At 34.8% G+C, this 17989-nt stretch overlaps 2 protein-coding genes across 2 annotated transcripts; both read right to left on the minus strand.

The window, feature by feature from the left end:
- Window positions 1-4506: 4506 nt before the first annotated feature.
- On the minus strand, window positions 4507-6072 carry LOC126699398 (phytolongin Phyl2.2). The gene has a single exon (XM_050397171.1). It carries the CDS (start codon window positions 5598-5600, stop codon window positions 4833-4835), a length of 768 nt encoding a protein of 255 aa, XP_050253128.1. The 5' UTR covers window positions 5601-6072; the 3' UTR covers window positions 4507-4832.
- A 1750-nt stretch (window positions 6073-7822) lies between these two features.
- LOC126700581 (soluble starch synthase 1, chloroplastic/amyloplastic) lies at window positions 7823-16349 on the minus strand. Its single transcript, XM_050398770.1, has 15 exons — window positions 15876-16349; window positions 14502-14872; window positions 14234-14311; window positions 14011-14135; window positions 13467-13548; window positions 12615-12788; window positions 12218-12299; window positions 11038-11129; window positions 10898-10960; window positions 10722-10811; window positions 10220-10344; window positions 10028-10136; window positions 9886-9941; window positions 8787-8826; window positions 7823-8271 (listed from the first exon to the last, which is right to left on the minus strand). Exons 1-15 carry the CDS (start codon window positions 16189-16191, stop codon window positions 8113-8115), a joined length of 1962 nt encoding a protein of 653 aa, XP_050254727.1. The 5' UTR covers window positions 16192-16349; the 3' UTR covers window positions 7823-8112.
- Window positions 16350-17989: the final 1640 nt, after the last annotated feature.

Raw genomic sequence — 17989 nt, forward strand, 5'->3', positions numbered from 1 at the left:
TTCAGAAGCAAATCTCAAATAACAAGAAAAAAAAGAAGGCTTCAATTCCTCAACTGTAGCTTGTATGCCTTCTTCAAAGATGGGTGGAGCATCCTTAACATCATCTTCGACTTCTTGGTTTGTGGTCACCATTGTATGCCTTTTTATAGTCAAGGCTTCTCCAGTATTCACTTCCCAAATGGTTCTGCGTTTCATACGAGATGGAATGGAGCTTCGAATCTCATTCAAATCTTGATCAACAATAAGTGTGTCGTTAGCACCTCTAGGAAGGAAATTTGTCCTCTTATTTTGCTTTCGTCTTGCCTTTAAATCTTTTGAGAGTCGAGAAGGGATTGAATGACTAAGCCTTGTGAGAACTGAACCTCGAGTGCCAACTTGAGAAGGGGTTGAGTGACTGAGTCTTGTGAAAATAGAGCCTTGAGTGTCAACAACAAAGTTATCTTCTTGAGTCCCTAACCTATCAAAGACTGAGATATGTGAAGTTGGTCGCCCAATGCGGTAAAAAACAGATGAATTCTTTGATAGATTCGAAGATTGTTCTTCTTCCTCATAATTTGCTGAAATTACAGAAACACTAGCTTTTCGAATGGGAATATGAACAAGAGTTGGTGGGGTGTATCCAATTCCAGCCTTAGAACTTGTTACATCGAAACCTTTAGCCTTTGACACTTTATTCTTCTTTTCCAGAGGCTTCAGGGATGAGCTTACCCAAACCACTTGGCTTCTCATGGTCATAACCAGCTTTAACCATGAGTCTATATGCATTAGGGTCAAAACCCTTTTTGGTTCGTTTGGTGGGCAAAGTCCCATGTTCAACAATTGGTCCTTGGGATGGTCTTGTGAACCCTTTCAATGGTTGGCTTGAGATTCTTGATTTTATGATTTTAGCAACTGGGAGAGTTAATCCCTGCAGATCTTCCAATACTGACTCTCCATCTCCTGAAAAGGGTGATTGGCCCTCTTTTCTTTTGGTGACTAGGACATAGTGTAACATAGGAACTGCCTTAGTCGCTTTAGAAACTTGATGCTTCTTCTCTTCTGTGGAAGTCTTTGTTTGCTTGGTTTCCTTCTCCTCAATTGGCTTGGCTTCCTTCTCCTCAACTAGAGAGTCAATCCTTGAAGTTTTGTAGTGGAGGTTCACGTCTTTGCTAGATGGTGAAACAATGACTTGTGCTTCTTCTAGTGTATCATCTTCCAAGTAAAATTTTGCATCAGCAAAATGTGATTCAGCTACAATAAAGGGTTTGTGATCAGCTACAGTAAAGGGCTTGTGATCAGCTACTATCTTCTTAACTTGTCCATCTTGGAAATATTTAAAGCATTGATGATACATAGATGGCACAACACCATACTCATGCAACCATGGTCTTCCAATAAGCACTTTGTAAGTGGTCTTGGCATCAATGACATGAAAGAGCACACTTGATTCCATTTCACCAATGAGCATATGAAGTCTAATCTTTCCAATAGCTCTTTGTCCACCTTGATTAAAGCCTTGAATCATCAATTTACTAGGAAGTAGTTCATCCAATGAGATTCCAAGTTCTTTCAATATTTTGAGTGAAAGGATATTGACTGCAGATCCACCATCAATAAGGATACGATTGACTTCTTGTTCTCGAATGTAGCCAGTCACAAATAAGGGACGATTATGAATCTTGGATCCCAACAATCGATCATCATCAGTGAAAATGATTGAAGACCAATATGCTCTATATACAATAGCTCGCTTGTAAGAGGCAAAATTTTAAGCCAATTATAAAATGCCACATCAAAGTTTAGTGGCAAATTCTAAATTAATTTCATTAAATTAGATGATGACATATGTCATCCAAATTGGCATCACATTGGCATATCAAAATTTGCCACGTGTCATTTGGCCCACAAAATAAAGATAAATTTCCTATTCAAAATTTATAGGTAATTATCTTTATTAAAATAAGTAAATAAATAAAATAAAGATAAATTTTCTATTCAAAATTGGTAGATAATTATCTTTATTAAATAAATTAAATAGAGATAATTATTTATCTTTGTTGATTATTATCTTTATCAAAATATGATATTTATCAAAATAGATAAATAGAGATAATTATCTCTAAGAAGAATTTGGACCAATCAAAAGTCTGCTACATACTTTCAAGCATATCAATTCATAGTGGAGCTTATCCTCTGAAATCACTATAAATAGAGGACATCCCCTCTCATTTTCAACGAAGTTTTCAAGGGGTTCAAGCTCTGGAGAAATTCTGTCTCAAGAATCTTTGAAGAACTTGAAGAACATTCAAAGGGTTTAAAGAACTTGAAGAACAACAAATCTCTATCATGCTCAAGGCTAGAGATTCGTTGAGAAGACCGTTCAATCCATCTTTCAACCAAATTCAAGAAGATCTATTGTTCAAGTTCTTTGAAGTTCTATTGGAATTAAGCTAAAAAGCCTCCATAAACCTCAACAAACCCAAATCTTTGAAGCTCAACGGATCAAGCCTCTAAAGCCTCGAAGAACTTCAACCCTAGGGCTTTCACATTCAAAGACTTGAAGAACAATAAATCTCTAATAAGCTCAAAGCTAGAGATTTATTGTGAAGACCGATCAATCCATCTTCCAATTAAAGTTAAGAAGATTCTTGTTCGAGTCAAATTCAATGAAGATAGAATCAGAGGGTATTCTTTTGTGAAAGAATCAAAATAGAGATTGTACTTATTATACATCAATACAAATTTATATTTGCAAATCATATTTCTTTTCAATTGTTTGATTTTTTTGCAATTGAGAAAAATTTATGTTTACAGTAAGGTTTAAAGGGTTAACGGATATCATCTAAATAACACATACATGGTGGAACCAAATTCCTGATTTTTCTTTCGAAAGCAAAGTTATATTTAGCAAAATTAAGACTTTAAAAAGTTGTAAATAAATTAATAAGCCAATGGAAAAAAACTAATCCAAACATACTTTTAGTAAAAAGTTTTCAGTTTTAGCTAAATAAATTGTACCCAAATAGGCACTTTATACAAAACCTCCTAGGTCCAAACCTCCAAAAGCACATTACCTCGCATATCTGATAAAATTTTCTAGTTTCTAATATTAGTTATGTCTCCTTTTCTACAACCTAACTATGTATATCTATTATAAAGAAAGCAGCATTAGGCATCGTCCCTGCATAACTGCATTTATATGGGATTCCCTGATCACTTTTCTTCACCTGTTATGACACTTTGCAAGCAGTTTTAGTCCACAAACCACTAAAATTGGAAAACTTTCCTCAGCACAATACATTTAACCATTAAATTTTGTGCACATCACCTGAAGCTGCCAGCTTGTTTTAGACACATTTCCAGAAATAGGATATGCACAGCTAATTAAAGAAGATGGATCCAGTCAACAATAGTTAGCTATATTCAAGTTTGGTATACGTAAACTCTTATGCTTGGATGGCGTCAGGACAGATTAAATGAATCTAAATTGTAATCTACTATCAGATATAATCAAAGCTTTAATGTAATACCAAAAATTAGGTAAAAATTCTAGACTCCATTATGTGCTCTTCTAGCACCAATCAAGATGCCATGTTCTCCTTCCTAAAACACAATTTCTTCGTCTCCTCATTTGAATAGAGAGAGGGAAAAAAGTCTATCATCTTCCACCTCAAGAAATTATCTAAGCACAAACACCCAAAAATACCCAAAAATACTAAGCGTGTCAATGTTTGGACACTCCTACATACATGCATCCAGATTTAAAAAAAAAAAATTCTTTATTTGATTTTATATATGTTTTTAAAGATTTTAACAGTTGTTATTTGTTTTGTAAACTTACAATAGACATAATACATGTCTACAAATTAATATAATTAATTAATTCATACTAATTTTTCAAGAATTGTCATGTTTATGTCTTAGGATATGAATAAATTCAGCTAACAAGTGGAAAGTACATAATGAAAGACTAACAAGTGAAACAGACAGGGTGAAAGTGGGGGCAGTCATTAAGATTTCTAAAAAGCATGAAAATAAGTATTTATAACTAATCCTAAATGTAATTATGTACGCAATGGCACATAAGACTTTTTTTTTGGTGGGGAGATAAGAAACCAAAAGATTGAATAGAAAGGAAGCTTAAGCCAGCTCGAAATGTACTTGGCTTGTGTAACAATTTAAATATCAAAAGAAACCTCTCCTGCACAAGAGAATGCCGCCTATAAGCTTGGAATTAGCTTGTCTGTCATTTCTTCAGGTTACAAATACGCATCTGATTCTGATATACATAAAGAAGGCAATCTAGAAGATTCAATTGTACCAATGACACGGTTTCTACTCCTATCACCAGAAACCAACACTTAAAAGCAACCATCATAAAATAAAAGCAATTGAAAGAGATAACATGCAGAGGCTATTTGAAAAGATGAAACATAACTCTGATACCCTGTTAGAAAAGGCAAGACATATCAAAGACAACATAACAAAGTGTATGAGAAAGAATGAAGAACAAAATAAAGAAGAGAATTGAGAGAGAACACGCCTTCATATCTTTAACAAAGGCAACGCCAGCACAAGTAGTATCTATAGGTATACAAAATCTAATACATTACATAAGATCATTGCCATTGTGAACCGTATAACAAAAGCTATATTACTTGTCTTGAAAATCATACAGAGATTTCACATGATAAACAAAGAAAAATAAGCAATCAACAAGACTTACATATGGGCCCCCATTGTACAGCAGTCACAAAATGTAAGTCTGTCATAAAATTCTCATCCAACTCCAGAGTATAGCACCAAATATACCCTCTTCCCTTCCAAGGTACACAACAAAATACATCCTCAACTCAACTTTCAACGCACTTAAATCCCCTGCAAATGCACAACCATATCACAAACAAAACCGAGCACACAAACAAGTCCAGCAACAACACCACCCACACATGTTTCCTCCAAATTTGCTTCGACTTTTGCCGATCATTGGCAAAAACCTTTTGCCCCGGCGACGAAAAATCCCTGCCATCAACATCATCAAAAACATCCACCTTTTTCTCCAATGTACCACTTTTACTATCGCCATTTGCTATTGCACTACCTGGCCTCTTCTTCTTCTTCTGCAATCCTTTACACGGCTTGGACCCGAGCAAAGGTGTCATCACAACCTTCATCCCTTTCGTAGAGTCCATGCTCGGATTCCTACTATCCTTAGATTCACTACCTGAAGAATGCAGCACACTCAAATCCAATGTCATTGCTTCCAAAAAAATAGGATCACATTCCTTTTGAAGGCAATAGGGGCTAAAAATATGAACACCCTCTAAAGCCCCTGCTTCAATAACCTCCTCAAACGCGCATTTTATGCGGTTTAGGAACCAAATTTCCTGTGATTGTTCCATATTCTCATCGAATATTGCGAAATACACAAAAGGGTCTTTGATTAAGAACGTGTAGGTCCTTTTTCTAATGGTATGCGTGAACATGGAGTGCAAAGGTGGGGTCTTTTCAATGCATTTCAGAGCTACGGATTCGAGATCGGGTTCTCTGATGAATTGGGAGAGAATTGTGGTTCCTTTGGCAATACAAACATATTGGATGAGTTCTGGATTGGTAATCATTGATTGGGTTTTTTTTCAAGGAGGGAAATCAATTGGGGTTTGAAAAAACTGAAACTTTTTAATGGGTTGGGGATGGGATTTGGGAATAGAATCGAATTTGGGGAAATGGGCATTGAAAATCTGGGCTTCTTATTGGGGCTCCTCTCAGAAAGTTGATTCCTTTATAAGAGGAATTCCCAATTCAACAACCAGAGACCAAAATCTTCAAAATTCACCTCTCAATGAAACTCACTCTCTCTCTCTCTCTTTGGAACTTCCATAATTTTTTTCCTTATTTCCCAAAAATTTAATCTCACTCTCTCTATCTCTCTCTCTCTGTGGGGGAATTTCTAGGGTCTGGGATTAGGAGGAGCTGAAAAAAGAAGAAGAAAGAGCCGGATCCATTGGAAGGGAGAGAAGGGAAAGGAACAAAATAACGATTCCTTATGTGGAAGTGGAATGGGCGTATTTGGACTAGTGATTTTAAAGCTGCAGGGTCAAATTTGGGTTTGCAGTTTGCAGCCTGGTTTATTGTTTTTTGAGCCAATAAAGTGATGCCACGTGGGAGGAATATGGTGGGTCTTATTAGAGGCAATCAAATTTTTTTTTTTTTTTTTTGAGAAACTGTTAAAGGCAATCATTGGTGGCAAGAAACTATAAAATATGTGGGGAGAGTTTAGGTGTGATATCTCTGACAAAACAAAATGATTGTCCTAGTTTAAGATGCTTTTAGCTTAGTTAGTTGTCAGAGAATCGATACAGAACACGTTCTTGGGATTGAGATGTATTGCATCTGAAGCATTTCACCTACTTTCTTTCACAATTTATTTTTTTAGGATCCAGCATAAATTAACAAATTCATTTTTTTGAAAAGTTTTATTGGTCCAATAAATTTTTTTCAAAATTGGTTTATTATTGTGTGCCTTATGACACGCATTAGTAAAAAAAAAATTTTAATATATTTTTTACATTTTTTACTTTAATTTTTTAACTCACTTTTTATATATTTTATTTAATGGATGCACCTAATCTGAATCCATATTCTTATTAATGGATGCAGCTTGTGTCCAGTAGCCAGTGTCACTTGACACATTACGATGTAAACACGTGTTTAAGATTGAACACGTGTCCGTATCCTAATGTGTCTAATGACCACTAGTCACTCGACACAAGCTATACCCCTTGTTAATTGATGCTATTTAGTTGGAAGCTTGAAAATAGATGGTGCAAGAATAATGACTCTGCTAAGTTATTAATAATTTTATTTTATTACCCAAAATAAAATAAAATTCAATTCCTTTGTTGATTTGAAATGTGAATACTAAGGGGGTGTTTGGTGAGTGTTTTCAAACAACAATTTTCAGTTTTTAAACAACATTTCACGTATTTTCACACACTTTTTTACCCACACGTATTTTCACAAAAATTTTTAAACAACAATTTTCAATTTTTAAACACACATACCAAACGGACCCTAAATGTTATTGGGTCCTTTTCATTTGGCATTCAATTTGAAAACCTTATTGCCATCTATGTCCAAAAAAGAGTTTTATGGAACAAGGGTGATATGATATGATACCAACCCGTTGTGAAAGAGAGGAAATATATATATATATATATATATGTGTGTGTGTGTATATGGTGCAGGGTATATTTTTTCCATGAGACTGTGGCCATTCATAGGGTCTAGAGACCCTTAAGATAGAAGAGCTATTATAGGCAGACCCACATAAGGTAGTTACAATTAGATCACATAGCCATACCCGCATACCAACTAATCATGTATTGTAGTTCTTGTTATGCCCGTTCCTTTGGGAATGTCAAATATCAATTCATACCTGACATTGTTTAACCTTTTTGATGAAGAGGGGTGGACACAGTAGTTTTGAACTTTCAATAGTTATTTTGGTTTCTCTCAATAGTAAAGTCTCTGTAGATGGAAATTTCGGTTCTTGTTTCAAATGTGATGGAAAACAGATTGCAAAATTGTTTTGTCCAAATGACTCATGCAGAATCCTTTCTTCATTGGTAAGTGACTAATGCAAAATCAGATCAAAGAAACTCAACCAAAGTCTGATAAGTATATCTTCGAAAAAAACCCAATAAGCATGTGTTCTTAATTTCGGTCTAGTTGGAACCATTTGGAAGATCCAAAGAAATGGCTGCAAAAGTCATTTGCACTGAATTTCGTGTATTGATTCATAAAACCAATAGCAACGCATGAAACATAAAGTTGCCTGAGATAGTATAAGTTCTCCGTGTATTTTCTCTATATATAAAAAGACATATTACAACATATACTATATGGAAGAATGAGTGCTAATTGTAATATTAGTTATATCTTCTAAACAAAAATAATGACCAAAATTATGGTAAAAATCCATACCCACCATGCAAGGGGGAAGAAAAAAAAATGTTTCACTAGTGTGATCTCCAAGCTAATATGACACAGAACATGTCCCATATAAGTCTGAACCAATTAAAATGTCGAACTTTTGTCATTGTTCTTCCTTTGTTTCTTCTTTTTACACGCTCAGCTGACATAAGGTGGATCAAGGAAAGCCCATTCGAAAACCTGTTCATATTGGATAGCAGCATTTTCCCATGTGTAGTCCCTCTGCATACCTCTTTTCATCAATCCTTCCCAAGAAGACTTGTGCTCTCTATAAGTTCGAGTAGCATTTCTTAAAGCCTGCAATTTATCAATCAGTGACATTAAAAACAAGTGAGGATCTCCCCCCAACCCCACACCCCCCACCCCCCCCCCCCCCCCCACCCCACACACACACACTATCAATGTAGAAAACCCACAATAGATCCATTTGTATGATTTTTTGTAGCCATGTGAAGAATAAAAGTGCATGAAGAGTTTAAAACTCCAATTGAAGATCCATAAGCACCCCCCTTTGCTTGACATGGTAATGACTAGATGGGATCCACAGGAAATAACTAATGAAATCAAATTTAGCACTGTGTTGCTGACTTGTCAGGTCATAGAGTCGGATGCCAAAATCCAGAAATCAGTCATCATCACTTGGATATATTCCATTGGACATATATTACACATTTCTAGACTAACCATCAAGTCACTTTTACCCACATGTAAAATTATGAAGCTATAATGATTAGTTATTGTCATACACAAAAACTTGTTTAAGTAAAAAAATAGAGTATGCAGGAAGTTTGTGCACAGTAAATTTAACTTACCGCTAACATACTCTCTTTTGTTAGTGGAGAAAAAGTCCACCTGCCAATGCATTCCACAACAACATTATAATTCAGCCTTAGGAAGCTAAACATTATTCATGACAAAGTCATAATGAGATTGTGAGGAATGGAAGCTTTATTGATAGCGTTCATAATAAGATGCAGAGGAAATAGAGCATTACCCACAGTACTGTTGTAGTTCTTATACTAGTGAAATATTTTCCACAAAAAGAAATTGCTGAAAAGTAAGACTATCAAAATGAAATATTAACCAACACAACAAATAAAGAAAGGCTCATCACAAGCTTCCAGAGTTGCTATGTCATAAAGCACAATGGCAGCTTCTTTGATACTATGCCGTGTCACAATTAGCAATGCCAGTCTTAGTGACATCTATTTCTTGCCATCATAACAATATCTCAAAAAGGTGAACATCTTTTCATAGACAAAATGATTTGCAAGCTGGAAGAAATCACCGGTTATTGTTTATTTTTAATTCTTCTCTGATCCATGTTACAAGCAAACTAGATATGCATTAATTTTGTGCAATATTGACATCCTCTGCAAGGTTTATTTATGTTCCAGGCATACAAAGTTCTTTTCGGAAACAAGATGGTGATATTTTTTAACACCTCTCCACACTATTGAATGCTTAGTTATCTCTCTCTCTCTCTCTCTCTCTTGACAAGTAAATGCTTAGTTCTCTCTTTTAATAAAAGATCTTCAAGAAGTGTCTTGCTTCAGGGATGCAGATCTGATATTTACAGTTATACACAGGGTAAAGGATCCATGGCCCATCATTATGCTGGTGTCACATCCCCTGAAGTAGAAGCAAGAAGCTGAGATTTTCTAAAAATTTATGAGAAATTACCGCTAATCCCAAAGGGGTAATAGGGTTTGAACTCAAGACCACATGCTCTAATATCATGATAAATTACCACTAGTCCAAAAAGCTTCAACTGTTAAAAAATGATGAGTTTAATTATTTAACCATTATTCTAACCATATCTATGAAATAATCATTCCTGAATTTTTTTCATTGATGAGGAGATGTTGATGAAAATATACCCAGACCAAGAGGTCAAGGAAGACTACATACCCTGTACCTTCACCATGGCCTTCCTGAACAAATGGATTGAAATTTTCTACGGTATCCTGACATACAAAGAACAAAAGGCATTAAATAGAAATAAGCCATATAATGAACAACTGCATTTGATTTCTTAAATCTTTTAACTTACTCTGAGTCCTCCAGTGTCATGAACCACTGGCACAGTTCCATATCTCATTGCATACAATTGATTTAGTCCGCAGGGCTCAAACCTTGAGGGCATCAACAGTATGTCACAGCTGATCATTCCAAAACAAAAGTAAGTTGGGGCCATCAATTTTTTTAGGAACGTGTAAACCATGAAATACAAATTTTGAAATACCCTGCAGTTATCTTATGAGATATTGGAACATTAAATCCAACCCAACCCCGAAATTTGTCTTTATAAGCAGACTCTGTTGCTCTCATCCAGTCTTCAAATTCTAGATCCCCAGATCCAAGCATAACCTGAAACATATTTGATAGCTTTACTTATATAAAGGAAAATAATAACCTTAATGAGACACCCAGATAAAAGGGACAGAAAGACCACACTATAGCACTTGAATGTATTCCTTGATGTAGACTAGAGCTGATATCTTTCACACCCATACATTGAATACCTGTCTACTGTGGTCAGGTTTCAGGGAGCAAAGATTCTGAGCTAATTCTAATAAAACCATTAAAGATGCAACTAATTTTATCCATCTTATATTAATAGCAGTTCAGTCTAGATATATTCCTCACAATAGAAAACAGGATAGATATTTGGAAGCAATGTAAAGGGAGCATGACAGCAAGCAGTAAAATGATTATTTGACATTCTTCACTAATAATTAGCTTACAAATTGTACTTCATCTTCCATTATTTCTGGAATTGCTGACCGGATCAGGTCGATGCCTTTCTGGTAGTCCAGTCTCCCAACAAATCCAATCTACGAAGTTTAACATGAACCAATAAGAGAAGGGAGCACAAAATTTTTCTACCAAACCTGTGTGTAAAAATACATTAACAACTTACCAATGGGCAATCAGGCCTAACGGGAAGACCCACTTCTTTCTGCAAAGCAATTTTGCATTGTGCCTTCACCATATAGACAGTTGAGGTAAGAATGCTAGGGTTTTGTATAATAGCAATTTTAAAACAAAATAATTAGCCACCTTTCCATTAAGATTTTCAGCAGAATAATGGCAAGCAATATGCTCATCTGAAGATGGGTCCCATTCAGCAACATCAATGCCATTTGTGATCCCTGGTAATAAGTAAAAATAATTAGTTTGAAAGTTAAGTACCAAACTAAATAATTTAATTGAGCAATACTTTCTTCTATTTACCAATTTTTCTTTTTATTAGCTGACACAAACACATGTATAAGGCAGAGAAATGGAAATGATATATCGTTAATGATGAAATTGGCAAATCCCTTCAAGCACATCCAAATCCTTCAAGCACATCCAAATCAAAGGCAACTCCAAAAAAATTTCTAACTTTGTCAGCATAAAAATTTAAAATCCCAATTATTTTTGAAGTTTGCTAAGATTATAAGAGTTTTGAAGATAATATACATATAAACCACGTGTGGTAAGAAGAAACTAAACCACCTCACTCTTCAGCCAAACTAGTTTGACACAAAGAAAACATGTAAAGTTTCTCCCAAAAATAAGAAAAACACAGCTGGCGAAACAAATATTTTATAAGAAAGGTACTTAATTTCAATTGGTTTCAACCAGTCCACGTTGCCTAATGCAAATACATATAAAAACTTGATTTATATATCAAACAAAAAATCACTCTTTTAAATTCTTGAGTAAACTGTCACTTCCTAGATGTAAACAGACTCAAAAGTCAGTTAGATAATTGCTTAGCATTTAAAAAATTTTAAACTTTGATAAATAAATCCAATAGAAAGATTGTTCAATTATGTGATTCGATCTGCTGAAGGGCTGATGTTTTAGTAATATTGCTTGGTTTAGATGGGAACTCTTCACTATAGATGGGAACACAGTGTATTAAAAATGTCTATATCAATTGTAAAAGATATATGACTTTGGGACAATATCTCAAAATATAAATTATATTTAAAACTTTCTCTGAAGCAGTGTAAAGTTCCATCAGAGGATAACAATTAGTTAAGATGTTAAGGTTTTTGAATTAGTTGAAAACATAAAATGGTGTCCAAAGATTTGAAAATTTGATAAAGATTATAAAAATGACAGGACATGAAAAAACATTCCACACCTCACCATCAATATGATACTCTTAACTCTCTTTATCAAGAATAATTCTCCTCTAGCGCAGAATTTGCAAAGGTATACTTTAAGCTAAATAGCTAACACATACCATTAAGAACACTCCTTCGACTGCTTAAAAGCCCATTTAGACCATATCCACCTTCAGCTGTTGTTATTTCCCAGGAATACCCCTACAATAAGAAGGTACTGTTTTAACATAAAAAGCACCATATCATGATAAAATATATCGCATTTATCTAAAAGAAACATTGCCACTATACCAATACTCTTAAAACACAACCGATCTAAGTGTTTATTTGTTTTGCTTTTTGAAATAATTTATCTCCTACATGAGGCCAATCAAATATGGTTTCTAATCCAAAATTTTCAATAACAAAAAATAATTCTAAAAAATAATTCGTCATTTACTGATCACTGCACAAATGCTTGATATATCATTTAAAGAGATGCCTCACAATAGAAGTATGCTATATAGCATTTAAAACCTGGCTAACTGTCAGTAATCGATCAGCTGTCACAACTGCACCCTTCAGAAGATTGACTGCTTGACCTGTGTCTAGAGCATGTTTCCTTGCCCATGTTGGAAACACCCATTCCACGGCTCCATACCACTCTGGAGGTAGTCCCAAATTCATGTATGTTGTTGCTGGTTCCACTCCCTTGCATATGCAAGACATTAGTTTATTAGATTAGTGTTGACTTAATAGCCAAAAGACATATTTACAAGAAGTATACCAATCATCAAATTGTACTTATGAGTGAAGATTGAGTTGCTTATCACCTCTTAAAGGTGCATGCAATTCACGTAGGAACTCTCATAAATGGAAACACTTCATGTGTTAATATTCTCTACAGTTTCACAAGGCAACAACCTTATACCCATCAAGAGTGATCTAGTTACATAGAGGAATCCTTGGGGGCATCTCAAGGGTGTTCTAGAATGCACAGGAACATCTTCCATGTGTTCAGAGCCCACTCGGACCATGGTTCCATGGGTCCATCCTTGTAAGGAAGATTAATTTGAGATGTTCTAGAAAAATACAAAATCTTAAAAAAGAATAATAGAGAGTAATTTAAAAATCATGCCCCAAGAAGTGACATACTTAGAATTTCTTTCTAAGTATCAAAGAAAAAATGTAGTTTTTCATTCTATTTTCTCTAGCATTTTCACTATAAGGGTCACTTACAGATGGGCGTTCATGTCAACCAATTCTTTTTGGGAGTTCATGTCATGCTATGTTGGGTTAAACAGATGTAATCACAAGCCATTGGATATGCTAATGTTCTATTGTTTTCTTTGAAAAAACAATAAAATCAATTAAGAAAAAAGCATCTACCTGATGTGACAGGTTATGTATTACAAGAATGCTTCGGGCATCTTTATAAACTCCATATGGACGATACTTGGCTGCCAAAAGTCTGCATCACAAGAATTCTAAAGATCAATCAACCCCCCTACCAGTCTTGTTAACTTTTACTAAAGACAACTACTAGAATAAATCAAAGAAAGCTCCTAAATAATAATACTATGCCTGAATAAAGCATAATCTGCAGGGGGGAAAAATGTACAGCAATGAACTACCCAAATCATTATCATATGGCAAGAGCATTAGAGCCAACACAGTAGCAAGGAATATCGCATACATAATATTCACTGGCTGATTAGCAACTACTCCCACATCAGTAAGGAAATGAGTACTTAAGGGCAAAACAATTCTAGCAGAGTAATCTATAATGCCAGAACAGTAAGCATTGGGGGAAAAAGTGAGACAATAAAGCTGCAAATACATAAACAGCAGAATCTAAATCTTAGGAAATATAGGGAATGAACAAAGTAATCAAATTGTCAAACATATGCAGAAATTAGCAAAGACCTCTTACACTGGCACAAGGCTTGCATGCCAGTCATTGACAAGGAACAGACATTTCTCCCCATAAGTGAACCCTCCCAGTGGAAGCACTAATGGAGCTTCACATGCTGCATGGCAAAGTAAAGTGAACCGGAACTGTAAACCAAATAAGAAAAAGTTGTCATTAGTTGCAAGTAAAAGAACGTAGAACTCTATCAATCCAACCTTATAAATTTAAAATTTAAGAAACATGCCTGATTATCACCAAAAGCACCATATATATCCCCATATGGATTTCCAGGTCTATGGTATGAGGGGTGGTCAACAAATACCTAAATGAGAACAGAATGAGCTATCATTATCATAAAGATTCTCCCACTGTTGTGCTATATTGACTACCGAATGAAATAAGAGTTCTTGGCTAACATAACTATTCAATAAAGGCACTTGGGTTTAAGCGTATAAATGATTCAAACACCCCAAAGACTAATAAATAACTGAGAAGCGTGCAGAATTTCTTACCCAATCAACACCATCCCTATACTCATGGAAGAAGCCAACTTCCTGAACCCCTCCAAAGCAATATACTTTGATGAGGCAATCTAAATCAACAGCATTAGCAAATTTCTTATCTGCAGGTGTACCGTTGATATATCTAGGAGAGACGACCATTACACGGTGTCCACGAGCTGCTAATGCTATAGGCAAAGAACCACAAACATCTCCTAAGCCACCTGTCTTTGAATATGGTGCTGCTTCAGAAGTGACAAGAACAATATTGTGGGTTACTCTTGTCTTGGCATTCTTTTCTCTTCCTATGTCCTCAGAGTCTTCCAGGCCATTGGTAGTTGTTTCTTTGGAAGAGTCATTGACCCCATTGAATTCAACTTTACCTTCGGTTCAAGAACATAACATTGGCAGTCAACTCTTAGAAATCTTGATAATCAGTATAAATTTAAAAGTTGATGAATGGAGAATGTGGGGGTTACTCAGAATCAAAATGATTGATAACCAAAAATTATTTAGTATAAAAAAAAAATAACGAATATCATCCTTGTAAGTTGTAAGGCAAAGGAGAATGGCAAAATAAGCCCAAATTTAAAAACAAATCAACAAGAAAGTCAAGATGAACTGAGGAAGACTGTGCATTACTTTAATAAATAAATAAACTGGAAGAAGGGAAGAATTTTAATTTATGATTGCTTATCACTGTTAATACATCATACGAGATTAATTGCGACTGTATCTTCCTAGTGAAAAAAAAAAAGTTACATGTTCACTAATTAATCCAATGGTAACAGAGTAAAGTATAGTTTTCAGATGATCTTTCCTCAAATATACAGGTCATAAATTAGCCAGGCAACTGATAATCAACAAATATTCCAGCATATACTTTTGAACAAGATTCGGATCCAGTTCTCTATAGACATGTCACTAAGGTTCAGAGCACCCTGCACTTGAATTATATGTCCACATAGATATGGAAAATGAATCCAAAGGGAACAACTTTTATCAGGACCCATCAATCAAATACCAGTTTCCAGTAGAAGTTGTACACCTCAGAATTAGTGTAGTCTAAAACATCTTATCATCTGAAAAGTTGACGTTTTCTCCCAAATCCCACTCGACCGTCCACTTGATAATATCTCTTTCTCAAATGGCCAGAATAATCTAGGGCTAAATTTAGAAATACAACGGAATCTAAGATCATCTTTTTCATAATTAGAAATGATTGAATAAAAAAAATAATTTAAATAAAGTAATAATTAAAAAAATATATAAAACAATCATTAAAAATTTAAAACAACATAATACAAAACTTATCAACAATTAAATAAACCCAGATACCAAAATACAAAACTAAACCAAATACATAAGTAATACAAAGATATATACCAGATTGAGGAATCAAGTTAAAGCCAACAACAGAGCCAGAGCCATCCATCTCTGTGCCCAAAAGAAGTCCCTTTTTTTCCTCCTTTTCTTCATCTTCTACAGCAAAATTCCCATCTTGTGAACTGCTACCACGCCCACCACCACCACCTGAAACTGATGCTCTAATCCTCAAACACCTACTTCCACTTCTTCCCCTCCAAAAAGGAGCATAACCCACTTGCCCAACTACTGTAAAGTTGCTAAATTTAGCTTGCACCGGATTTCTAGAAGATGGTATGCATGAAGAAACCTTGGTGGTCAATTGGAGAGACTCCATCTCTCATAATAGAGAGAGAACAGAGAAGTCCAATGTAAGACGAAAAGGATCGTGAGTTGTGGTTGAGAACTATAAAAAAAAGATAGAAAGAAAAAGAGAGAGAGAGAGAGAGAGGTGACAAAAAGAGCAAAGTACACCCGTTGGTTTTGAGAGAGTGAGAGATTGTGTGTGTGTTGTGTATCAGATCCAGCAAAAGCGCGAAACTCGAAAATGGACCCTCAGTGAAGTTTCATGTATCTGTAAGGAAATCGGATCCAATGATAAACTGCCACGTAATGGTTTTGTTTTACATTGGAAGTGATGTCACTTCATTTTGAGTTTACTGAGGTGGCGCTGTCCCGATATGCCATTTTGAAAGTTTGTGAAATAAACAAAGGCAGAGAGGGGCGTAGCATCACATTTAATACAAAACTATGACCCGTGTTGATCAAACAAAAAAAAACTCTTATAAAAAAAAAAAAAAAAAAAAACTATGACCCGTGATATACATAAGAAAAGTTTTAATATAATAGTACTAATGTAATCATAGGCATTTATTATGTATATGTATATGATTTTGTTTGTATATGTATAAGAGAGACTTTTCAAAACTTGGATGTGGATAAGTATTGTAAACCTGCGATAGCAGAAGAATCCAAATCAGTGAGTTAAGGCAATAAGGTTGGCCAAGCAAGAATGTAACACCCCATCATTTTGATACCAATTAAATTATTATACATAAATTTTTAAAGGAGGCCTATAATTAAAATGGATTAAATTAATTTGGACCTAAGGTATTAAAAAGAAGATAAATACTATGGAATATGAAACCCAAGTGAGGTGACATAAGTACATATATGGGCCTTGAAAACCCTAGTCTTTTACCCCTTAAGCTACACATGCATATTCTTAAAAGGCTTCCTTTTTGCTTCAGCCGCATCAAACTACTGAAGTTTGCTTCTCTTCACTGTGGCTGTGAGTAGAGATTACAGGTACAGTTTTTATGATTATACTAATAGAGAAAAGGCTCCTAGAATTATTATTATATTTGATTAAGAATGTATTATGGCCGTATGTCAGGAAGTCTTTGAATTGAACCAATAGAGTTTGTGGTTAATTTGCTTTCACACTAAGCCTCAATTGTGGTTTATTTGCTTTCACACTAAGCCTCAATTGTTGACTGGTTTATATGCATTCACACTAGTTCAACCGTGTAAGAGATTTTGGATCTTTGGAGTGATGATTACAATATTATAATAGCAATTGTTTATATAGCCGCAGTGGAATAGTAGTTCTAAGTCTAACATTGAGGCTGAAAAACTATGAATACTGAATACATTCTGACTAATTGTCATGCTATTGCCATGCTACATCACGTATTGCCATGCTATTCACTACAAAGTATGGTCCAAGCTTTGATTGATTATGTAGCTTTTACTTTTGTTTAATATATATATATATATATATAATATTAAGGTCAGTAGATGTCCAGCGGCATCAAGAGAGCATTCTGGCACTAGATTAATGTTAAGTTGAATATATATAGTTATATATATAATGTTAGAGTCAATGGACATCCAGTGCATCAAGAGGGAATGCTAAGCAACAACTTAAGGCAATACGTTGCTTCCAATAGTAAATTGGATAGTTACGTGAATAAATGGAGAATTTTAGATATATCATTATTGTCTAGGATAAAACCGTTTAAGTGTGAAAATAAGTTTTGAAGTGGGAAATTGTGTATTGATGAACCTATTTTGGTGTTGCTAAGTTCTAATTCTACTGAATTGTTGTGATTCAAGGGAGGTTGATTTCCTTT

Source organism: Quercus robur, chromosome 9, assembly GCF_932294415.1.
Source record: "Quercus robur chromosome 9, dhQueRobu3.1, whole genome shotgun sequence".
Lineage (NCBI taxonomy): Eukaryota > Viridiplantae > Streptophyta > Magnoliopsida > Fagales > Fagaceae > Quercus > Quercus robur.